At 37.3% G+C, this 26868-nt stretch overlaps 1 protein-coding gene across 1 annotated transcript in view; it reads left to right on the top strand.

Moving 5' to 3' along the window:
- The window catches only part of LOC141452836 (alkaline phosphatase-like), a 611245-nt gene that overhangs the window by 257282 nt on the left and 327095 nt on the right, over nt 1-26868 (top strand). Inside the window, exon 3 of the mRNA XM_074125291.1 lies at nt 16590-16813. Within this exon, the coding sequence (XP_073981392.1) occupies nt 16590-16813 (224 nt within the window). The remainder of the gene's footprint in view (nt 1-16589; nt 16814-26868) is intronic.

The raw sequence follows: 26868 nt of genomic DNA on the forward strand, positions 1-26868 counted from the left end.
GAAGTCATTTTATTAACATACTCGTCTAATTTACATTTTCTATGTATAAAAGATACTTCTTGCGTAAAGATAGTCTTTAAAAGGACGAAGGAGGCCACTCTGTCTCGGAAGTCATCAAAGTGAAATGATACCAGTTTAATTGTGCTAATTTGTAAAGGAAGTATAGGGCTACCTCCCGAACCGTGTGGCCAGAGCCCTATTCGAGTCCCTTAAAGTGTAAATTAGTGCAGGAGAGATCGTTCTGTTCTGAAGTAGAGATAGTTGGAGGCTGGAGTGCGGGGCTAAGTGAAGTACAAGGAGAAAGAGACTTGGGTAAGTCCCGGAGAAAAAGCAGGGCATAGAGGGTGTAGAAGTCCCCCAGGTATCTGCAGTGGAAATATACTGATATTTCCAGCTTTCTGCCGCAACAGGGATCGGTTCTGCTAGGAGGCTAAAAGGTGGTCCTAAATTTGCAAGTCATAAACAGAGGTATACGTGAGCTTAGTGAAAGAGAGAGGGAGGGAGAGAGAGAGAGAGACAGAGCTTCCGGAAACTCCTGGCCTGCGACTTCCTGCACCCAACATAGCTGATGTTTTATTCCTTAAGCCCTGGTCTGGCATTCGAGTGCGGCTGTCCTGTAATGCTCTCACACTCACTGAACGACAGAATGCGGGTGAGGAGCAATGAGTGGGCGGATGTTCTCTGCACCCTGGACACATCCAATCATCTAATTCTACGTTGTGTTAATATTTGGGGGGAGGCGGTGGCCTCGTCACTTCATTGTGATTATTACGACCTTCAGTATTATTTACTCTTACCTCCATTTTAGGAATGAAACAAGCAATTACACAAGAAGAGATCAAGGCGCCATGATAGCCGATCTGTTATAGGCTACACCCGCAAAGCTAAGATGTATTGCGGTACTAGTCTAGGCCTTGCATTTTATTTAATGGTTAATATGAGGAATTTATAGTAAAGTATGTTAGGCGGTTATAGGCTAGACCCGCAAAGCTAAGATGTATTGCGGTACTAGTATAGGCCTTGCATTTTATTTAATGGTTAATATGAGGAATTTATAGTAAAGTATGTTTGCTAGTCGCCTCCGTCCTCGACACCTAAGTTGGCAGTTGGAAGTAAAGCCCGCCTGAAAAAATAGGCATTACTTTACTTTATTTTTTTTGTATTCAAGAAGAGATCAATAAGTAACCAATTTTACAATTCTATACATTCCCTTTATCATTTTATTGACGCAATATTTCCTAAGTTTTCTTCCCTAAATTATAAAATATATTTGAAGAAAAATTTATGTTAGTAAGTTAATAGTAACGGTAAGTCATGTAAATATTATTCTAGTTCCAAACATCCTGTATTGAGATATTCCATGAGAAGAAAACATGAAAGAACCAATCATATTGCTTCTGCGGATATACAAAACAATGATGATTGTGTGAAAATTACTTTTCCATCACTTTTCTTCACGCCAGACTGATTTTCCTATAAAGATAACATCTCGTCAGGCGAGGAAAAACACAATTGCTGAAACAGAGCCTCTATTTTCCATTCTTATATCCTCGTATATCGTACATTCTTCTTGTAAATGCCACACAGTATATCTAATTTGAAGACAGATGTAAACATATGAGAATAACTGACAAAAACATAATATTACGACGTCAAATACATTGCGCTACATATATATTCATTTTATGTTTAAATTATATTATATTATATTGTCTAAAAGCTCTGGCAGTAAACTAAATTCTAGAAGTTATCTAGGTAAAATTAAATTAACCTATCCAAACACATGATTATAAATTGTTCTAGAGAGTGGGGGATACCAGTAGTAACACTCTCTCTGTGCGTTCTAGATTACTTCTATTTCTCTCTCTCTCTGAGGGCTATATAATTCTGTGGGCTATATCATATAACTCTCTCTCTCTCTCTCTCTCTCTCCCTCCCTCTCATTGCGCTATATATGTTTCTCACTGAGGGCTATATTTCTCTCACTGAGGGCTATATTTCTCTCTCTGAGGGCTTTTTAATATAATTCTCTCTCTCTCTCACTCACACACTGCGCTATATCTCTCTCCGAGGACTATATAAATCTGGGGGCTATATCATGTAACTCTCTCTCTCCCTATCTCACTGAGAGCTATATTTCTCTCTCTGAGGGTATATAATTCTGTGGGCTATATAATATCTCTCTCTCTCTGCGCTATCTTTCTCTCTCTCTCTCTCTCTGAGGGCTATATAAATCTGGGGGCTACATAATATAACTGTATCTCTCATGGCACTATACAGGGTGACCAGAGTTATATGCTCCACCCACTTTTTTTTTTAACGGCGGGAAATTTCGAAAAAATAAAAAACACGTATTTAATAATTTTTAGTCTAGTTTATTTTTTTTTTAGTCTACTGATTTTGTTTTTCATATTTTAAATTACCATAACTTTTGGAAAACCTAACCGATTTCAAAAAAATTTTTTTTGTTTTTTTAGGAGCTCAAATACTACAAAAATATACAAAAAAAATATAACGTTCCATTTGAAAAACAAAATTTGGATGCTGTATCTCGAGATACAGGGGTTTAAAAAAATGGGTCAATCACTGAAAATAAACTAGACTAAAAATGATTAAATACGTGTTTTTTATTTTTTCGAAATTTCCCGCCGTTAAAAAAAAAGTGGGTGGAGCATATAACTTTGGTCACCCTGTATATCTCTTTCTGACGGCTACATTTCACTCTCTGAGGGCTAGATTTCTCTCTCTCTGAGGGCTATATAATATAACTCGTTCTCTCACTGCGCAATATATCTCTCTGAGGGCTATATATCTCTTCCTGCGGGCTATATTTCTCTCTCTGAGGGCTAGATTTCTCTCCCTGTGGGCTACATTATATCTCTCTCTCACTGCGCTTTATATCTCTCTCTGAGGGCTATATAATACGTATAACTCTCTCTCTCACGGCGCTATATATCTCTTTCTTAGGGCTATATATAAATCTGGGGGCTATATAATACAACTCTATCTCTCATGGCGCTATATATCTCTTTCTGAGGGCTATATATCACTTCCTGAGGGCTATATTTCTCTCTCTGAGGGCTATATAATACGTATAACTTTCTCTCTCACGGCGCTATATATCTCTTTCTTAGGGCTATATAAAAATCTGGGGGCTATATAATACAACTCTATCTCTCATGGCGCTATATATCTCTTTCTGAGGGCTATATATCTCTTCCTGAGGGCTATATTTCTCTCTCTGAGGGCTATATAATACGTATAACTTTCTCTCTCACGGCGCTATATATCTCTTTCATAGGGCTATATAAAAATCTGGGGCTATATAATACAACTCTATCTCTCATGGCGCTATATATCTCTTTCTGAGGGCTATATATCTCTTCCTGAGGGCTATATTTCTCTCTCTGAGGGCTATATAATACGAATAACTCTCTCTCTCTCACGGCGCTATATATCTCTTTCTTAGGGCTATATATAAATCTGGGGGCTATATAATACAACTCTATCTCTCATGGCGCTATATATCTCTTTCTGAGGGCTATATATCTCTTCCTGAGGGCTATATTTCTCTCTCTGAGGGCTAGATTTCTCTCTCTGAAAGCTATATAATATAACTCGCTCTCACACTGCGCAATATATCTCTCTAAGGGCTATAGAATTCTGTGTACTATAAAACATAACTCTCTCCCTCACTCTCTCTCTCTCTCTCTCTCTCTCTCTCTCTGAGGGATATATAAATCTGTGGGCTACATAAAATAACTCTCTCACTGCGCTATACATCTCTCTCGAGAGCTATATTTCTTTCTCTTTCTAAGGACTATATAATTCTGTGGTATATAAAACAACTCTCTCTTACTGCACAATGTATCTGAGGGCTATATGTATATATCTCTCTGAGGGCTATTTAATAGTGTGAGCTATATAATACAACTCTCTCTCTCTCTCACTGCGCAATATATCTCTCACTGAGGGCTATATTTCCCTCTCTCTGAGGGCTATATTTCTCTCTCTGAGGGCTATATAATTTTTGTGGGCTATATAATTCTGTGGGATATATATAATATATATTTCTCTTTTTACGCTCTAATCACCCCTCTCTTTCTAATATTTTACTTTCTTTTTTTTCCTGGCGCATCGACAGCTTGGTCATAATCTTCTCTATTAATAATACGTACTACTGAGATCGCGTCAAGTTATCTTGATTAAGAAAACCGTGTTAGATATTTTTAGTCTATAGATAGATGTTAAAAAATGTTTAGCAAACAATTCTCAAGATGTAGTAATAATATTAATATTAATATTTGCATTATATAATGAGTAATTACTTATAGCAATTATTAACCAAGTAAAATTATGTTTATTTAATAAACCAATTAGCATAATTATATTTCAAAGATTGCTTATGTAATGTAAACACTGAAAGTTTGCTACTTGTACTTCGCTAAATAATTTGATTAAAGTAGAAAATTGAAACAAACTGTGAATACGGGCTTTATTTTGTAATTAAGTTACGAACAGAAAGTAGTATTTTTGCTTTAAAATTGTAATATTATTAAGCTTTACCAACTTTCACTTCGCAAATTAGAGGAAGTACTGTAATCGTGGCGAATTTCCAGTATATAGTTTTCACCGGAAACAGGAATTTTTTTCTGCGTTTTTTTTCTGGAAATATACGAGGGTCGTTTGAAAAGTCCGTGCAAAAATAAAAACTACTTAATTTTTTGGGGTAAACCTTTTTTATTTTTCAACATAGTCTCCTTTTAGGCTTATACACTTCGTCCAACGCTGCTCTAGTTTGTTGATCCCTTCCGAATAATAGGATTTGTCCAAGTCTGAAAAATAGCCATTCGTTTCTGCAATCACCTCCTCGTTTGAATAAAATCTTTTTCCCGCCAGCCATTTCTTCATATTGGGGAACAAATAGTAGTCCGAGGGAGCCAAGTCTGGAGAATAGGGGGGATGTGAAACGAGTTGGAACCCTATTTCCATTAATTTTGCGACCACAACTGCTGAGGTGTGTGCTGGTGCGTTGTCGTGATGGAAAAGGGACTTTTTTGTGGGCCAATCGTGGGCGATTTTCTTGCAGCTCGGTTTTCAAACGGTCCAATAACGATGAATAATATGCACCTGTAATAGTTGTTACCCTTTTCCAGATAGTCGATGAGGATTATTCCTTGCGAATCCCAAAAGACAGTCGCCATAATCTTTCCGGCCGAAGGAACGGTCTTCGCCTTTTTTGGCGCAGATTCCCCCTTGGTAACCCATTGTTTAGATTGTTCTTTGGTCTCAGGAGTGTAGTGATGTATCCATGTTTCATCCACAGTGACGAAACGACGCTTAAAGTCCTGCGGATTCTTCTGGAACAGCTGCAAACCGTCCTTGCAACACTACACACGATTTCGTTTTTGGTCAAGCGTGAGCAATCGCGGCATACATCTTGCGGATAGCTTTGTCATGTCCAAATGTTGATGCAAAATATTATGTACCCGTTCATTCGAGATGCCCACAGCACTAGCAATCTCACGCACCTTCACTCTTCTGTCATCCATCACCATATCATGGATTTTATCAATGATTTCTGGAGTAGTAACCTCAACAGGGCGTCCAGAACGTTCAGCGTCACTTGTGCCCATATGGCCACTCCGAAAATTTTGAAACCACTTATAAACTGTTCTAATCGAAGGTGCAGAGTCACCATAATGTTTATCAAGCTTTTCTTTAGTCTCCTGAGGCGTTTTGCCTTTCATAAAGTAGTGTTTAATCAACACACGAAATTCTTTTTCGTCCATTTTTTGAAAATCACTCGACTTCCTCGATTCAAACGAATGCCAAACACAAAGAAATAGACCGATCTCGTACAATCATTGACATGTGATTATAATTAAAATTATATTGAACATTAAATGTTCATTCTTTACCACTCAATTAAAGGAGTTAATTTTATTAGTGCTATTAAACTTACAAGAGAGCAATAAACACAGATTATGGCTGAGAAGTAGTAATTAAATAAGTAGTTACTTAGAGATTTTGCTGAAGTTATTTTCTTGAACATCTTGACGCCCTTTGCAAACAAGAATACCACCAAAGTAAGGCGAATGGTTCTGGTTTTCTTCTAGTCGAAATGAAATTTGATAAATTTCTTCACGAAGAGGTGAGGGGGGTCGTTAAATCCGAGTTCCCATCTCCTTGAAGTATGATCCGGACACCAGCAAGGAACAGAGAGAGGTTGGAGGACTTATCCCACTGTGGGGGATTGAGCTAGTCTCACATCACTTTCCTGCAGCTCGGAGGAAAGCAAAGAGAGCATATGGTGCTCATAAGAGAGATACCGCCAGACTGGAACACAGGGAACACCGGAAAAGGAGTAAGTAAATGTTCCTAGTTAACAAGGGGGCTTGGAGAGGCATTGGGACTTTCATAGTAAGCCCTTTTGTAAATGTATGATAGAGGAGGATCTATCTCTCAGGAGAAAGGGTGTTCAGGAACTGTTCTTCCCAATCTGCCTAATGAAAATACCCTCCTTAGAACGCTTTGTATTTAGGGCTAATCTCTAGGGAAAGCATTGCGGAAAGGGTTTACCAAGATTACAACTGGCTACAGCATTCCTCTTACTCCAGAAGAAGCATTCCAGAAGAAGCTTTGTCCTGTTTCAGGTAGACAGCCGATCCTTAGAACATGTGGGTCTTAGCACGGGTGGTTAGTCCCTTGGGTGTCCTCACGAGGTATTGCCTAATAAAATGAAGATGGATCTTGAAGATTTTTGAGGGTAAATGATTAGAACTCATGTATACCTCTTAACTTGCTGTGATGCTATTATTACCTAAGGAAGAGTCAGATTCCTGTGGATGTGTCCTGGTGCTGGTGAAGGATATACTTTCCCTAGAATCCTAGGGATTCTCCTAGATTCTCAAATTTCTTGTATAACCTAAAGTGTAGAATGATGGAGTGTTATCTGAACACCACTACGTGGAACCCTGTAGCCATCCATCCATTAGCTGTAGTTTATGTAAATAGTTGTATGTGTAGTAAAGGGATGAATGTGTGAAGCGAATGTATTTATAAGTAAGAATGGAGAGTGAGTGATATTCCAGTGATAAGCATCTAGACGATGCTGGCTGTATGGCGGAAGCCAATGCCAAAAAAAGGCAAAAAAAACAACACAGTAGAACGTGGCTTCTGTCCAGCAAACTTCAGCGTATTCCAACACTATGCTAAAGATAAGTCAGCCTTGCCCTAGTACTTTGAACCTTCTAAGTGAAGACGAGAGTGATGACCATTCTACCAGGCGAATGAATATAGTGCAAAATGCCGATAGGAACAAATGATATTAGGCATTTCCTAGATACAAATGGTAAAAATATTAGACATTCCTTGAAGTCAGTCACAGCAGATACTGGAGATAAAAGGAAGCTCTTAATTGCGTCCGACTTCTAAACGGAGCACCCAAAGAAGGAGCCTAGAGAAGAAATAACCTCTACTAGTTAGCAAGCTCCCCATTTACATGAACTCCTGTGTTTTGCGCAGCTAAAACGTAATAACACCTCCTCCACCTGTTCTGAGCTCCTGTTCTTTGTACTAATTTAATTTTCTTGTAAGCAGAAATTGTAAGCTTTGTTAACAAAAGTTAACCTCTGTATATTTAACTACATTTCACATAATTTAACAAATTTTGAGATGTTAGTCGAAGAGCTCAATGTGTAGTAATGATAAATGGTGCCCCCCCCCCCACAATTTTAATTCATTACACCACACGTTCGCAAATTGCTGGTATAATATTTACCTTAATAGTATTTAGTTAGTTTAGAAATTAGTTATATTAACAACTTGTTTAAGTAAGTTGTTAAGCGCTTTAATTTAAGCTGGAAAACTTTATCGCTGGGAAATCAGCTGTGGAAAACTTTCTGTGAAATGGAAAGTCGGCTGTTTCCCAAGAAAAGCCTAATTATTTTGCACTTTTCTATTTGAAACAAAGTTATTATTTTATTTTTATTATTATTTTTTGTCTTTGTCTTAATAGCATATAATATATAATATAATTACCATTATTATCTAATTATGGAGATTACAGATCTCTCGAAACCGCCATTTTAAGGTGGAAAAAAAAGAAAAGATTTTTAGAATAAACTTGTAAGTTCAAATTTGATTTTAAGTACCCTCAGGGGGCTTAGATTAATTTTCGATTGTTATTTATGTCATTCAGGGTCGCCTGGATCCTTCTCGAGGATGATCTATAAAGATATGTTATGATAAGTGTTATTGAATAGTTTGGTCTGCTAATGCCCAAATTAATAATTATGAAGTAGGGCTGAGTGCTTGCCCTAAAAGTATTCCAGAATAGCCTCGTAGTTAGGCACGAAGGGACAATTAATTTAAAGAGATAGAAATTAGGGACTAAGTATTATAGGGCTTTAAGAATACTTCAAAGTAACTTAACTTATTGACTAAAAATAAAATACAGAACTAAGTAATGACTAACAGCCAAACAAACTGGCAGCGGAACATCGTGGTGAACAGTTGTAATAAAGGAATCGATTCTATTTCCTCCAAGAGGGTCCATTCGCTAGTCTGAGAACTTAGTCCAGTGTTGTCTGCAGTTTTTCTTACGGCTAAAAACTGCCATTCAGGGAGCCGGGTATGTTGGGTCTAGTGGTCAAGAACGTGGCTTTGTAATTAGAAGATCACCGGTTCGATTCCCGCCTATGACTACTTTTTATTTGTTAGAAAAGAAAACAAATTGTTTACAGTAATGAATGAGCTCCTGCCAGCGAGTCCACTACTCCTGATTTGGTAGTTGGATGGTAAAGCCCCGCCTGGAAAAAACGGGCGATTACTTTTACTTTATTTTTTTAGTGTTATTGATTTTTTTGTTTTTCAGTAACTTTATTTTTTACAACTGCAGTAAATTTCTGCAATGGTGAAACTGCCAAAAATAGAGCATTAAAGTTAAATGCAGTTGCAATCACTTCATTGAGAAGATCACGTGGTGCAGCGGCTCTAAAACCGCCTTGGTGGATCTGCTCGCAATGCACTTACTAGAAAGACGGTTGAGAACTATTGACTGACTATTTCATTTTACTATTTTTAATTTCTAAATTATCAAAAAATTCAAAATTAAATATAACTTTAATTCCATCTTACTCCTGGTATTATTTCCATTATTTAATCTTATCACAAGAAAACATTTAACTTTTTTTCTCTTTTTACAATAAAAAATTAATTTACCTAAAAGCAACAGATAAACTTTAAAACGAAGCACAGATTAAAATCAGCATAGCTTTAAGTAGGCCCTCTACTTACTTAGTGTTGCTCTCCTTCACCACAAAGATAACACGCCTGAGTACATAAATACTCTTCTTTGGAGAGATTTAGAGAGCAAACTATCGTGTTAACACTAGATAAATAAGATCAGGAGAGAGGAGCAGGGGGTTCACTGAGAAGAGAATGTCTAGAATGATGAGTTTTTGCATGAGTTAATGCAATTAATAACAGTGAGAGAGAGCGCGGCGGAAAAGGCTAGCAGTAGGTACCAACTGTAGTTAATTAAATATCGTAGTTGTAGTGTTTATGGAGATTTTCTATCAAGACTTGTTGCAAACAACCACTACAACTAACGGAGAGGTACGGGTTAGTTGATATTATTGATTTTGAGATGTTAGTTAAAATAAGACTAGTCTTAGTGTGGGAAACTAAGTTTCCTTTGTGACATGATCGTTCGTTAATAGTTTCTTTGTAGAGAAATGGATCAAATATTATTAAATTGCACTATAGTGCATCAAAGGTGATTTGAAGAAAATGCATTTTGCAATTTATTGGCAAACAAGAAATTATGAAAATGTTGGATTCAAACTGATTTTTTTCTAGAGCTTTTAAAGTAAAGTAATCGCCTATTTAGACATGGTAAAAATTAACCGTCAAACTATTAATCAGGAGTCTTAGACTCGGTGGCAGGAGCTCATTCATTACTATAATCAATTTTTTTTTCTAACAAATAAAAAGTAGTCATGCGCGGGATTCGAACTGGTGATCTCCTCAGTTACGAAGCCAAGCTCTTGGCCACCTGCCCCCTCCAACTAGAGCTTTTATATATCCACGCTGTGCTAATATTTTATTCTTTTTATCTTGTGTTTGTTTTTGTTTGTTGTTTTTGACGGGATTTGGGTGTTCTGCTGTGGATCTTTGAATTTTGAACCTTGTAACGGTTGAGGTGTGAGCGTGAGGCGGGGTGTGCAGGGACCGCCCCCCCCAAAAAATTAATCAGCGCTGTAACTTTCTCAATTTCTTAATTTGGGTGGGAATGTCAGGAATGGTTATTCCTGACTAGCTTGCCTGTAGTCATAAAACAAGTTTCACCTAATTTGGTGAAACTGTGGAGTTCAAGGAGTGAGTTGCATCAGCGCGGCCGCTCCATGATCTATTTGGAGCTTCTCTCAAGAGGCTGAGAAGATGCCAGGTGTTTGTGAAAGGGATTCGCCCTACCTAGACCTGCATCAGAATATCTAAGAATGGACACATTATAGGTGGAGAGTTCCATTGAAATTTGGAAAGCCGATTGCCTACTATATTTGGGGCTTCCTTAGACAGTCTTCGCGGCTTACAAGTGTTGGAGCCGTATAGGAGTCCTCAAATTCTATAGATAAACTGGGTAGCTCTAGGAAACTGCTTTTGCTCGCAACCTTTCTTCCTAGAACTTTCCTCGATAAGTTGGGTGAGTCTTACCATCTCCTTGGGAATGCTGTTATTGTTGGATGACTGGCCCTCATCGGCATTAGGAAGAGCCCATAATATACCTATCTGTATGATAACAGTACCCAAGGGTAAGCCTACCCAACTTATTCCCACAAAATCCCCTCAACTGAGCAAGGCTATCTTGATATGCGAGGTCAACTCCCAGTGTTGTCCATAGGAATGTTATTCCCATGGGAAACGTCCCATGGGATGGGACAGCACACATTTGTATTTCCCATGGTAGTCGATACTTGATATTGTAAAATCAATTTAGGCTGAAATTTGCAGTTGCGTAAGTGCAACAAAATTGATAGGAAATTGATAGTGTGCTGAATGAGCAGAGTGACTCAGAAATAGAAGGAGAGTGTCAGAATGACACTGAATTGTCATACTTAGATTATACTTTTGAGTGTTAAAGTTAATAAATTTAGTCGTTTTGCATGTCTCTTTGTACATGTAGTCCTATTTAGTAGACACTAAACGTAAACTTTCATAAATTTAATAATTTTATTTGAACTGTATTCCATATTAATATTATAATGGGAATCCCGTGGGATGGGATGGGATGGGACAGGCATAAATTGCCATGGGATGGGATGGGACAGGCATAAATTGCCATGGGATGGGATGGGATGGGACAGGCATAAATTGCCATGGGATGGGATGGGATGGGACAGAAAAATATGTCCCATGGACAAGCCTGTCAACTCCACAATATTACTCCCTAAAATCTTCGCTCATTGCTGTAGTTTGGAGTAACTATTCTAGGAAAGACTTTAAAAGGCGATTAGGGTACTTTCAATCCATCTACTTCTTACGCTTCCTAGAAACGACCTTAGAGGGTGCTGGTTCTTTCACCAGAAGATCCTGTAGGATGAAATCTCACATCACTGAGAATGATGGCTGGTCGTTGGGCACTGTACCCGTTTAATTAAAAAAAAAATAAAACAAATAAATAATAAACAAACCAACTAGTGCTTAGATAGTTCTACTTCCCTCACATACTTTTTCTAAGCGCAAACTTTTTTTTTTTTGGTACAGTACTTTGGTATGTTTGTTGTCTGCAAAGTTATAGTACCTGAGTTTTATGTCAGTCTATGTATATAAAGTACACACAAACTTCATGTATAATACTTTGTCCTTTCTTTTTTGCCCTAACAGCCGACTAGATATTTCGGTATCATATTTTCTTTGTACCAAACTATACATATACACTTTGTTTTATACCTACATACGTACAACACACACACACACACACACATATATATATATATATATATGGGTATATATAATCCTAATACCCAACAAGCACACATTACATCTAAGTTAGTTGTACACTAACTCCAACTACATTGTATAACATATGTTTAAACGAAGGTGTTACAGTTCTTTGTTCCCAGAATGCATTGTACAGGACGATATGAGAGCTCCTCAGTATTAGGAAATCCTGTACTCCAACGCTGGGCTCCCCTAGAGATAGATATCCTGTACTTCACTTCTACTACAACTCGCTCCACGAGATCCTTTTTTTTGTTCTTTGTAATGTATATTTCTAGCACAACTTCCGTTACTGGCATACAAATTACGTACTTTACAAGGTTTTATTCTCAAAAAAAAAAAAGGGAGGATTTTTCTCCTTTTGTTCCTAGTTTCTCCAACTGTTTTAGCTCCGTTCCTCTTAACAGTTGGACTAATTGATGGATCCATGACCTGCTGAAAAGACAAACCAGGAGCCTCCCTGGTGTTGGACTTTCACCACTTTTGAGGAGGCATTTTTAAAATCTACTGATCCAACTCTGTTCTACAGGGTCAGCAGGACACAGCGTTAACTGGTTGAGGAGTCACTGATACAACGAAGCCACACCTATCTCGCAGCCTCTTTTGCGTAACCTTTCTGTAGAATTCCAGAAGGTCCCAAAAAAGGAATAGGAAATCGATACAGTATTCATCGCTCCCGAGAAAGTGAGAGTAATTTTACAGGTAATAATTGAACGTTAGCTCATACTAGGAGACCTTGACGGGAGCCTCTTCCAAGTCCAGTTCCTTTGGCTGCCATTTCCATGTCTGCGGTCAGCAGGACGGTTTGAGGAGTTTTTGACATAATAAAGCCACACCTACCGCGCAGCCTCTTCTGCGTAATCTTTCTGTAGAATTCCAGAAGGTCCCAAAAAAGGAATAGGAGATCGGTACGATATTCATCGCTCCCGAGAAAGTGAGAGTAATTTTGCAGGTAATAATTGAACGTTAACCGTGGCCGCCAAATTTCTTCCTCGCCGCAATCCGGATACCAACAATTACTGCAGAACTCCAGGACTTCTACGAGAAAATCCTTCGGCATCAAAAGAAGGCTAATGTTTACCCGATCTAAGCCAGTGTTCAAATCGAAGTGGCCAATGAATTTTGTTCACTGAAATTGAAATGTTTAATTACAGCTTCCTGCGATTCTTCAACTTAAAAAAAAAACAAAAAAAACTCTTTTTCCTATCTCAGGGAACCGGAAAACTCATTTTTGAAAATTTACCATGATCACAATATTTTCCTTACCTATTAAGGGAAATCTAATTCCGAGCCAAGTAGATAATAAAGTTTTAAATAAGTCCATTATTGTTCACAGCTGGCTACAATATTTCATGTACAACCGGATGAAGGTTGATGCTGGTAAAATTGCTGGCGATGAGCTGTCAACACTCACCCATCTAATCTAGTTAGCACAGGCAATGCTATGAGTGCGCGTAGCGCGCCAGGCGCCGGTCTAAAGTATTATACTACAGTATTTTACTGAATACCGTGGCTCTCACAATCCTGGGATTTAACTTAGTTAACAATATCCTGTCGTTCATGTTCACAATTTCCATGCGAAGTAACGCTCTTCAAAATTTTCTGAGCCCCAATTTTCATCCAGATGAAAAGTATGAAAATTTCATTTTACATTTTCATTACTTAACAACACTTAATTTGTTTTGAATTAACTTTTTTTTTGGTCCTTTAAATAATTAATTTGAAATTTACCGATCGACCAATAATTAAACGCGACCTGATTTAATTAAACCGGATTAATTCAAACGACTGATCAATTTTATTTTTCTAAATGAGTTAACCGCAATTAGTTGAATTAATTAATTAGAGTTAACCAAGCAATATCCTGTTTATTTTTTAAACAGACCGGAAATTATTTTTTCACAAACACTTATTTCGAGGAGGCTAAGCAGAAAACTTTTCGGAGATTTAATTGAATTTTTATATTTCATTATTCGCGTCAGTTTCATTGTAAAGTAGTTGCCAATTATTATCTCAGGCGAGCCTTAACGTCAAACTACCAAATTAGGTGTCGAGGACGGAGGCGACTAGCAAACATACTTTACTACAAAATTCCTCATATTAACACATTAAATGAAATGCAAGGCCTAGACTAGTGCCGCAATACATCTTAGCTTTGCGGGTCTAGCCTAAAACCGCCTAGCATACTTCACTACAAAATTCTTCATATTAACACATTAAACAAAATGCAAGGCCTAGACTAGTGCCGCAATACATCTTAGATTTGCGGGTCTAGCCTATAACCGCCTAACATACTTTACTACAAAATTCCTCATATTAACACATTAAAACGATTAGGGGCGCTAATGACCTTAGCAGTCGATGCGCCAAAAAAAAAAAAAAAAAAAATGAACACATTAAACAAAATGCAAGGCCTAGACTAGTGCCGCAATACATCTTAGCTTTGCGGGTCTAGCCTATAACCGCCTAATATACTTTACTACAAAATTCCTCATATTAACACATTAAAACGATTAGGGGCGCTAATGACCTTAGCAGTCGATGCGCCAAAAAAAAAAAAAAAAAAAAATGAACACATTAAACAAAATGCAAGGCCTAGACTAGTGCCGCAATACATCTTAGCTTTGCGGGTCTAGCCTATAACCGCCTAATATACTTTACTACAAAATTCCTCATATTAACACATTAAAACGATTAGGGGCGCTAATGACCTTAGCAGTCGATGCGCCAAAAAAAAAAAAAAAAAAAAAATGAACACATTAAACAAAATGCAAGGCCTATACTAGTACCGCAATACATCTTAGCTTTGCGGGTCTAGCCTATAACCGGTCGGCTATCGTAGCGCCTGTCAATTTCATTGTTATTGTTGATTTATATGATTTATTGTGGGCAAAAGTCAAATTTGTTGCGGACAATCAAATATATTTCTCTTAGTTTACGTAATTAAATTTTTAATGACGCTTACGTTTGTATGAAAAATTGTATAACTACGTATGTTATTTTTAAAGGCACTATTTTTTCGGTAGGGACGGGGGAAGTCGCTAACAACTTTTCAGTGAAATTTTGAATTTTAAGGACATATATTTAATTCTTATTCATACTTAATGGGTGATTAGTCTGTACTTATCACTTAAGATGCACTTAAAGTAAATCTCCTCGTTTAGAACTATACTTAGTCGTATTTTTCGTGGAAAGTTATTGAAATAAACGTTTTAGAATTACTTATGAGCAGTAATGATACCAAGTTTAAAGAAAACGTAGCAGCCATTTTCCAGATAATTTCAAGAAAAAGTGCCGTAATCTCGTTATAGAAGGCTCTTTTTATTTTCTAATTTAATTTAAGACGCGTCAACTTTCTGGGAAGTTCCTACTCTTAAGGGCCAGCAAATAACGCTAATTATTTCACGTTTCAACCTGTCTTTGTTTACATAAGTTTTCAAGTATAAACATGTACGGCTTAGCTTATAATAAATATAGTTCCAGATTATTTCAAATTGCTCGTCAATGGTAGTCAATTGAGGCGGAAGTGAAATTAATGAAATGTTATAAACATGCAACGTAATGTTACCATTAATTAAAGTTCAAATTATAGTCAAAGAGTAATCGTGAATGAAATTTATCTCATGCAAACAATAAATATATAGATTATACCCAGTAGCCATTATTGTTTGGTTATAAACATAATGATCATTAAATGACTGGCCGGAGGGGGAGAGATTTGATTGGTCTTATACTTTGGTCGTTTATCAAGACACGCAACGGAACTCTATATTATACTAATACGTGAATATATATTAATAAAAAAACTTTTTAACAAATAACACAAAGTAGTGTGAAAATTTATTTGCCAATTTCATGTGTTGATTTATTTATTTATTTTCAGTAAGCCTCTTTATTTGATTGGCATACGTCAGCTCCAGGACAGGTTTCAACTGGTACATTTATCGATTATGCAAAAAAATAAGCTCTTCTACATCATCGGTAAAAATAGAAAGAAAAATAAAACACCTGTTTGTGATGTCATTGTTATTCTAGATCGAGCATTTTCATACGTAAAACTACTAGATGAATTATATATTATATAAAAATAGTTTATTATAGATCTGTATAATTGACTAGGGAAGTATTATGTACTCTCTGTTCTCTGTTCTATTCTTGAAGATTTTGAGCTGATCACTTCCATAAAACAATTGAGCAGCTGCAATCCATGAACTTCCCTAGATATTACTCAGGCACACAACCGGAAATAGTACCCTATCTATGGGCGGAAGGAGTTCTTCCCTCAACTTACAGTTTCATCTTGAAGCCATTTCTCTCTGGCTGTTTCTGCGCCTATTTTTTTTAACGCTTCCGTTGCACTTAACCCGAAGTTTCCTAAAAAAGCTAGGGATGCGCCAGAGATACGTGTGAATTGCGTGGAAACTTATTGAGAATGTTAACTTTTTTTGGGAAAACTCAACTTTTATCAGTAAGGTTTTTCCACGCCGATCTAAAGTTTATTTTTCATTCGTCCTAAATTTTCCTTTCGAATGTATTGGTTGCTATTGACTTTTTGTTATTACATTGTTAAATTTAATTTACAGATCGTGAGTACTGGTACGAAATGGGCAGAGCGGCTGTGTTACGACGAGCCGGAGGTCGTGCAGCCGATGGTTCCAGGGCCAGGAATGTTGTACTCCTAATCGGCGACGGGCTGGGTGTGACCACAAACACGGCTGCCAGAGTGTACAAGGGTCAGCGACATGGTCAGCCGGGCGAAGAAACCAGTCTGGCTTGGGATAATTTCCCAGCTTTGGCTATGACTAAGGTAGGTAATAAATTGTGTTAATATTAGTAATTATAATGATAAATCTTTAGGTAAGGGAGTAGCAGAGTGGTTAGCGAATACTGGTTTCCAACGCGGAGATCACGGGTTCGAATCCAGCTGCTGGCCCTTAGATTTTTTTTCTTCGTAGGAGCTTCTTACAGCTGATTTCCGGAGGCAGCATGAACTGAAACAAAGCTCCTGGTTGTTAATGACCTTAAATTAAAATAGCAATAACGACCTATGAACTCTCCAGAACCCATCTTTCTGTAGCTCTTACAGTTGCCCTAAGATATTTCTTCGGTCTTCTAATTCAGGATATAGATTTCCCAGGATATCAAGTATACCCTATTGTCCCTTAACTTTGTTTTAACTTCCATATCTACCAGGGATTTATGGTTCGTTTATGCTGTAACATACGCAAACAGCCGGATCTTCTAATCATTTCCGGAAACTGGACTGAAGATATGTATATTTTATGTCCAAGATAGACTTGTTCCCCTTAACCCTATTTACTTCGAATAGATTATGGTTGTTGGGATGTTTTTTTAAAAATGATTTAAGGCGCGTCAACATCTAGGGTTATTGGCGCCCGGAGCTTTTTTCAGTGCACTGCCAGCCTCCGAACAGTGTTCTCTCCATCACCGGACAGTGAGCTGTAAGAAGCTCCTAGGAAGAGAAAATCTAAGGGTCAGCAGCTGGATTCAAACTCGGGACCTCCGCGTGGGAATTCAATACGCTAATCGCATAGCTAATCCCTTCCCTTGTTGGATTGTTTTTTCCCCCAAATGTTAATCCCTAGGGATGCGGCGCTTTAGTTTAGAAAATTCGATGCAATTATCTCAATGATGATCGGAAGTTGTTAAGCCGCGTACCATCCTTTCTCGGCGGTACCGATTGACAGTTCTCCATCTCGCCTTTTTCTATTTCTCTCTCTCTCCTTATTCCAATTTTCGTAGTACGCGTTATTTTTCGTTAATCTTTCCTTTGTTGTCGCCGCCAATATCTTATTTTTCTGTTATTTTGCAGTTTTGTTTATTTCTCAGTTCCCATGGTTTCAAACTTCCCCTTCTCTTTCCTCTCTTAACCGTGGGGTTTTTCCGTCTGCTGTAGTTCAGTACGCCTTCAACACGGATAGAGTAAGTTTGTAAGTGCCTCTGTACCTGCTTTACAACGCATCTAGTGCGCTTCTGCCGTTCTGCATATTGCCCCGCTCAGCAGCACTGTTCTGCCTGCAAGCTCCAGCTGTTCGCTTCAAGTACTGTTACCGCACTTCCGCTTCAACTCATCATCACCGGCCGCTTCTCGCACTTCTGGGCTCTATACCTGCTTCACCTTCCCTTGTACCGCTAGCCATCTTCGCGTCCTAGAAACCTTCTACGGATTACTTCTGGTCTGTTTCCGCCTATTTGACCCTTACTTCCCCCTACGCATCTCTGTGCTGAAAACACACGCACACACACTCAATACACATTCAAACAAGCACACACCTTTCCTCCGTTTTCTTCCTTTGCCATCCCCTCAACAGCATCAGCTTCATCATCAAGCTGAGACTGAGTACCTTCATCTACATTACCTCAAAGGTAAGTGCATTCTTACCCTTCTCTTTTCTATATTTCTTTTAAGTATTTCATCTATCTTATTTGCGTTACTTTGTCGCGGTGTCAACCTCGGTCACTTATCGATTCTTAAACGGCGTTTACGCTCGCTTTCCTCTCTGCAACTGGGCGTAAGCCCTACGCGCTTACAGAAGTTCTGAGATGTTTTTTTTTTTTTCCTCACTTCCTTTTCTACCATGAGAAGATCAGAGGAAGGCCCTGCAATTTGAAAATGGTTTACTTTAATTACAACGATGTATGAGGTATGAAGGGCTTGGGGATAAACGGAAGTATAGAAAAGAGATAAGTTACTCTCTATGGATGACTTAATACAGTTAGAAGCACCTGTATTCGGTGCTCATGTGGCGCTCCCTATTAAAACGAGAGAGAGCTAACTTCACACCCTACAGAAAAATTGGGGGGTGGGCTCAATACCAGTTGTTGGTAATAAATCGAATCTCCTAGCATGGGGTCTCACTTACAGACCTTGATGAATCAAGAAAGGCGGAGAAGGAGGAGGCCCTTATTGTCTGCCGCAGGACAACACTCATTTCAACTTAATGATCTTCGTCGGTGAGGAAATACCTGCTGGAATTCTCTTCCAGCTTGTAAAAAGGGTTTCTATTCATTTGGTCCATTGTCCATGAGGTGACCACTCATTCCATCCGCGCTGGACCTTTTGTGAATTCAGGACAAAGCTCAGCTTTCCAGGAACCCATTAGGGGAGCTCTCTAATCCATTTGTAATTAGTCCAAACTTGTACGCATATAAGGTGTTTAGTGTTTTGCTCCAAATTGCGTTACAACCAAATTTTTCTTTTTGGATACTATCATTTTCAAATTTGTTTTCGCCAAGGTCAACTAGTTTCTATCGCTACAATATGACGTTAATTGTCTACACGACATTCACTAACTCTAATTATCTTAACAATTATCTATTTACAATATTTACTACCTACTTACAATAGGATACCCGCTAAAAGTTAGGTAGCCTATTGGATTTAGAGTAAGGCAATTAACTTGGACTACAGAAGTCAAAAAGTTAAGGGAAATATGTAAATTGTTAATACAACTTCAGTACTCCCTGCTGGTCATAAGGGGCGACTAAAAGGTAAAGACCTAAACGTATTTACAGACCCCACTAACATTACATATACACTAGGGTGTTTCAGAAAAATGATGACTTTTAAATTTTAAAGAGCGCCGGGCGGAAAATCGAAAGTTCATTTAAAAACAAAAAGTTTGGGTCCGTATTAGAGCAAAATCGATTAATATTTAGAGGTCGCTACCATTGATCGAAAGTTTTTTGTTTTGCTTTTTCTTTTATAAAAAATCTTAATTAAATGTTTTGTATCTTTTAAAATTATTAGCAAAACTCCACTCAGGAGGCTGAGAAAGATCCATTAAAGGGTTGTAAAGAGAGAGGGTCATGGAAATTGGAACATCCGCCTACCATTGGCCATTCTTAATCTAATAATATCTTTACAAAGAGCATATCTGAGATGGAGACAATTTTTAGTTACTTCGGAATACGGTTGAACCTTCCGTAACTGAAGTGACGAAAAGAAATATCTTTTTACTCACAGGTGAATATTCAGAAAGGGTGTATTTCCGGTGGAGTACCACCACCATCACGCGATACTTCCTCTTGGCAGCAGAACAAAACAAAAAGTGGTGGGGGAAAACGCACAGGAAAAGAAGAAAAAAATATGTCGGTTGAAGAACCGCACATCAGCAAGTCTTCTGCTTGATCCAAGACGTTGTGGTTGCCATGGTTACTCAAGATCTCTCTTTGGTATGACAGGCCTATTATTTCATTCCTCTTAAATCTGTAGTACTACTTTACACCACTTGCTTTGTGTACTGCTATATATGTATAGTTAGCCTTTGAAGTTGTTTCCGGAGAAGTTCATTTTTCAATGATCTGTCGTCATAGCAACCTTCCTCCTGATTCTGAGGGTAAGTTCAACTTTCTGGCGTCTGTTGGATTCGATTCATAACATTTATTCGATTTATTTGCATTGATTTCATATCTACGTAAGGGGCCGTACTTAAATTACGTAACGCAATTTAAAGAGCTTTTTAATCCCTCCCCCCCCCCCCCCGATGTAACAGATCGTAACAAAATGTCAACCTCCCCTCCCCCCCTAGCCAAATGTACGTAATTTTTTGTTATGGAATATCGTCATTGCATAGTATTTAATTAAAATCAAACATATATTTTTTATTTATTACTTATTTAATTACATTATCACTTAGCAATGTATTTTTTCAATATCTTAAAAGGAATATAAGTTATTACATAAATTTTTTTAATAAAGTAACTCAAAATATTTTTCTCTTATAACTATTCATATATATTATTTTTTCTTGACGTATTAATTTGTTAAAATTTTGCAAAATATAAATACGTTTACAACTTGATAATATCGTTTTCAACTTGAGTAGTTGATTTTAGCTACATAATATCATCAGTCCATGGAGTGTTAAGCCAGTCTCCAATATTTTTAACTACTGGTATGCAATCCTTACTGTCCAGTATTGAATTATTTTCGAGTAGAATATAATCATCATTAACACTTTCTATGTCAATCCATTCTGTCTCTTCGCTGAATGGTGATTCCAATTGACAAAGTAGTTCTCTACCTCTACGAGCAATAACGCGTCGTGGTCGAATTCTTGAAGTTTCAAGCGGTTCTCCACGAGGATGGACGTCTTTTCGATGTTTTAGAGCACCTTTTTTAGATGAAGTATAAAATCCACAGAATTTACATACTCTGCTAGCAAGATCAGCCTGAACAGAGGGGCAATAAAAATCATAGGGCAGGATCGAAAATTGTGCTGATTCTGGTTTCATATTTAATGATAAACGTAAGAGGAGAGGAGCAAACTTGAACTCTGTTTTATCATTAGGTGGTGGTATCTTCAGGCCTGAATCAGACATTTCCAAGGGATATGGAGGTGGCATAGTAGAATTTGGCGCGAAAAATATCGTTAGTATTTTTCCATTAATGACCAAAAAATTATAGATTCAATTGGAAAAATTACGTACAAGCATTAAAAAAACCCCTCCCCCGAACCATAACGAATGGTAACAATCGAGCCTTACCCCCCTCCCCCCTTGCGTTCGTTACGTAATTTAAGTACGGCCCCTAACATCGATTTAGAAATAAGGTTAGGGGTTTCTATCTCCCAAATTGGATCTATTTGATTTTCAGTAATGTAAATTACTGTTACTGTACCAAAATCTTAAGCTGAATAACTGGGTACTTCAATTAATGTGTATGAATTGACCCAAATTTAATTTTAAAATAGGCGGACTTTCCTGAGCATAATGTACGGTCTCATTATCTTCATAATACTAAAAATATGAAGTCAAAATGTAAGCCAAGTCCCAAAGTTGCGATCGGTTAAGCGAAAATGCTTTTTTACTTATTTTTTTATCAGCCTTTATTATGGAAGTAGAAATACAGAAAATCCCGAAATAAAAATGTCTGTAATCCCGAATATAAAACATGAAAACGGAAATACTCTAAAAAAAAAAGAAAGAAAATTAAATATTTCCCAAGGAAGATAATATTAATTTAATTTCACGGATATGGTAATCCTGAAGGATTAGTTTTTTTTTTATTTTAAGTAGGAATATAAGAGCAGACTAAGTTTTAATACAGCTTAATACGCTATCTTGTAAATCCTTAATCCTTCCTCCAGACAAACCCCTCCGCTCCCCGTACTAAGGATGGAAGTGAATTCTTGGAAGAGCAGGATAAATCGGGAAGTGGAAGATGGTTTTTGCCCTACTTCATTCTACTTGTATTTGAATCGTTTGTTTATTAAAGGAGAGGTTTTTCCATTTGTAGACAATTTTTGTTTTTTTTGAGTTTTCTGGGAATAAAAATACTGCCAGAAGATTTCATCCTAATTTGGCCACCTAAATCCGCGTCGTAAACATGAAAGAGTAATAATAATATAATAGCAATAATAATAAGTAGGAGGGAAGGGATTAGCTATGCAGTTAGCGTACTCGACTCCCACGCGGAGGTCTCAGGCTCGAATCCAGCTGCTGACCCTTAGATTTTCTCTTCCTAGGAGCTTCTTACTGCTCACTGTCCGGTGATGGGCAGTGTTGTCTCTGTATCGAGAGAACACTGTCCGGAGGCCGGCAGTGCACTAGAAAAAGCTCCGGGCGCTAATAACCTTAGATGTTGACGCGCCTTAAATCATAAAAAAAAAAAAAAAAAAAAAAAAAAATAATAATAATAACAATAATAGTAATAATATGAGTATACATGATTATACTATAGGGAAGCAAATTGAAAATTTACTTTTAATTATTTTAATTGATCTTTCTGATACCTGAGAATTTGGATATCCCAGAAATGAGGGAAATGTAAGGGATGGCATACTATGTATCAACCCTCCCCCTCGTCGACTGAGTCGATGATGTAAGAGGGGATGTTTGGAGGCATTGTTCGTAACCTGGAGCTCCACTAACCTTGCTGGTCAAGGTTCAGCGTCGGATGCGCATGGGTGACAAGAACAACTGCCATCCCAAGTAGTGTGGAGTAATATGATCGAGAAAGAATACGAGGGTCGTTTGAAAAGTCCGTGCAAAGTCAGAGAGATAGCACTACTGGCGCGTATCGAGGTTATGTTTAGTTAGTAGCAACTCTTGGAAGAACACACACCAAGTTTCAGCCAGATCGGTCTATTTCTTTGTGTTTGGCATTCGTTTGAATCGAGGAAGTCGAGTGATTTTCAAAAAATGGACGAAAAAGAATTTCGTGTGTTGATTATACACTACTTTATGAAAGGCAAAACGCCTCAGGAGACTAAAGAGAAGCTTGATAAACATTATGGTGACTCTGCACCTTCGATTAGAACAGTTTATAAGTGGTTTCAAAATTTTCGGAGTGGCCATATGGGCACAAGTGACGCTGAACGTTCTGGACGCCCTGTTGAGGTTACTACTCCAGAAATCATTGATAAAATCCATGATATGGTGATGGATGACAGAAGAGTGAAGGTGCGTGAGATTGCTAGTGCTGTGGGCATCTCGAATGAACGGGTACATAATATTTTGCATCAACATTTGGACATGACAAAGCTATCCGCAAGATGGGTGCCGCGATTGCTCACGCTTGACCAAAAACGAAATCGTGTGAAGTGTTGCAAGGACGGTTTGCAACTGTTCCAGAAGAATCCGCAGGACTTTAAGCGTCGTTTCGTCACTGTGGATGAAACATGGATACATCACTACACTCCTGAGACCAAAGAACAATCTAAACAATGGGTTACCAAGGGGGGAATCTGCGCCAAAAAAGGCGAAGACCGTTCCTTCGGCCGGAAATATTATGGCGACTGTCTTTTGGGATTCGCAAGGAATAATCCTCATCGACTATCTGGAACGGTGCATATTATTCATCGTTATTGGAGCGTTTGAAAACCGAGCTGCAAGAAAAACGCCCACGATTGGTCCACAAAAAAGTCCTTTTCCATCACGACAACGCACCAGCTCACACTTCAGCAGTTGTGGTCGCAAAATTAATGGAAATAGGGTTCCAACTCGTTACACATCCCCCCCTATTCTCCAGACTTGGCTCCCTCGGACTACTATTTGCACCCCAATATGAAGAAATGGCTGGCGGGAAAAAGATTTTATTCAAACGAGGAGGTGATTGCAGAAACGAATGGCTATTTTTCAGACTTGGACAAATCCTATTATTCGGAAGGGATCAACAAACTAGAGCAGCGTTGGACGAAGTGTATAAGCCTAAAAGGAGACTATGTTGAAAAATAAAAAAGGTTTACCCCAAAAAATTAAGTAGTTTTTATTTTTGCACGGACTTTTCAAACGACCCTCGTAGATATTAGAGGCGCTAATAACCTCAGCTGTTGATGCGCCAAAAAAAAATAAATAAATAAAATAAAAAATAAGGAAAGGGATTAGCTATGTGGTTAGTGTATTGGATTCCCACGCGGAGGACCCGGGTTCGAATCCAGCTGCTGACCCTTAGATTTTCTCTTCCTAGGAGCTTCTTACAGTGAAGTGGCTAGCGCACTAAAGACACTTTATTCCCGCTTACACACTGGACTTAAAATACAAGGATTGCAGAGATTATTACGACCTACGAAGGCTATTCTGTAATATAGTCAAAAAAATGTTTTTTAAAAAATAATTTGTATTTAATAGTTCATTCTCTTATCAACGTGAAATATCCGGGACACTAAGGAAGTGACTCTTTCCGGGAATAAAGGAAACACTATAGCCAGTGACTCTTTTGATAAAGCACATTTTGTAGAACGAAGAAAATATTTACCAAATAGCTGGAAAAAAGAAATTCTCAAGATTGGAGTACGATATAAAGCTAAGGGAAAAATGAAGTTATTGCCTCCATCAATACGAACAAAGATGCATCAATATTTGATAAGAAAGGTCGGACTTGCGTACTTTATAGAATGGTGAATGTAACTGAGATGTGAACTTTACATCAAGCCTACTTTTTTGGTAACTTTAAATAAGCCCTACAAAAAAAAAAATCAAGTATTTGGCTCATAAAAATGGCTGATTGATTTCTTTTGTAAATCATTTATGAGCTCGTAAAATAGTTTTTTTCTGCAACCATGTCGGGAAGTTCTCATTACTCAATTAAAATCAGCTGTGTAATGCCCAACTTCCCACACTAGTGGGGAAAAATTCCCATTAAGGTCACTTTCCTCACTAGTGAGTGGGAAAACTTTATTGTGCTTCCTTGATACAAGAAGTTTTGTTATTAACAGAAATATTTTCTGTAAAACTTTAATAAGCTTATTTAACGTAACTAAATAATTAAAAAACGAATATTAAAAAAAAATAAAAATTGAAAGGAATATAGAAATAAAAATAATATTTTAATAAATAATTAGATATTTTTAATTATAACAGTTAAAAAGGTTATAGTGTTACCTTATAGAAATTTAAAATGGATTCTAGTGATTCCTGTTTAGAAAACACTCCTCCATCAATAAAAGAAACAGCAGAAAATGTAATAAGTAATGTAAATACGTAAGTAATGTAAATAATTGTAATATAACAATAAATGTTTATAATAAATAAATTACTTTTTGTAGACTGTAAAAATGAAATTTTTAATTTTTTTAGTTAATAAATCTAATGGTTGCAGAAAAAATATAATATTTAACTCGAATGTAAAGTATTTTCCTCACACTCGGCAATTTGCACTTGCACTCGCCTCGCTTCGCTCGCTCGTGCGTGCAAACCCTGCCTCGCGTGAGGAAAAGTACTACTTTCCACACTTGTTAAATAAATAACTATTTATTTTTTATAAATTTTTTTATTTATTTTAATTTATTTATTTTTAAAAAATAAATTTCTTCATTTCAGCTGAAAATAATTATTTTGGGTTTTAAAAGAATATTATTACGACAACGACTGCTTAAGCGGAAGTAAAGACGAATTGCTAAAAAAAAAACATCATTAGTATCTCAAAATAAACATTTCCGGTGATAAGGAAGAGAGAGAGAGAGAAATTGAGAATTAAAAAAAAAAAATAGAATGTTTCCATGGTAACGGGGTTGTTTTGTAAATTAGAAGATATTTGGGAAGGATATAAAACTGTTATAGGCAGAAATCAGCTGACAAATGGGTTATAATAGAGTGGGTAGGGTCAGAGGTCGCTTTCCCCCACCCCTCTCCACTATATCGCCCAGATTAACTTCATTGTTTTTTACCCCCCCCCCACCCATTCCAGGCTACACGTCATCAACATGTAATAGCATATTGTTAACCTCCCCCGACTAACAGAATAGATAACCTTTCAATAGCCTTCTTTACATTTAGATTAGTTTATCGATTTTTCTCTGTAGCTGGTATTAATTTTTTTTGTTTTTTTGTTTTTTCTTTATTTGTATGAATTTCAGTTCTCATGTCAACTTGTAACTGGTGAGTCTAAAAATAAAAATGGGGTTTGATGACTCGCACGACTTCCTTTTAACTTTGAAATTCTAACTTTTTTGTACACAATTTCTTAGAGGGCCCTTCAACGAATTAGTTTAATTATTAGAATAATTATCCATATAATTTGTTATGGATCTACGATAACGCATAAATGCCATGAGGAAATCGATGCTTTACATAAAAACGGCGCGTAAAAAGCGACCATCTCAAAAGGTCCAAAATATATAGTAGTGGAGAGGGGGGCACATTTGAACAGAATTTACATTTTCTGTTCACAGAGTGCGCACAGAATCGTATTGTTGAACCTTTTTATTTTGTTTTCTACAACTTTCAACTTCTCTTAACAGATCTATATCAAATAAACAGTTGGTACTTTACAGAAATATCTATATTTTTTTTTAATTTAAAAATTTTGTGTCAAATGTTAATATCTACCCCACTGGTGGGGGTAGCTTTGAACACAATATAAAATAGAAAGATTAGTTATTTATTTAACAAGTGTAG

The sequence above is a fragment of the Rhodnius prolixus genome, unplaced genomic scaffold (assembly GCF_049639745.1).
Source record: "Rhodnius prolixus isolate KJV_2025 unplaced genomic scaffold, Rpr scaffold_3, whole genome shotgun sequence".
Classification (NCBI taxonomy): Eukaryota; Metazoa; Arthropoda; class Insecta; order Hemiptera; family Reduviidae; genus Rhodnius; species Rhodnius prolixus.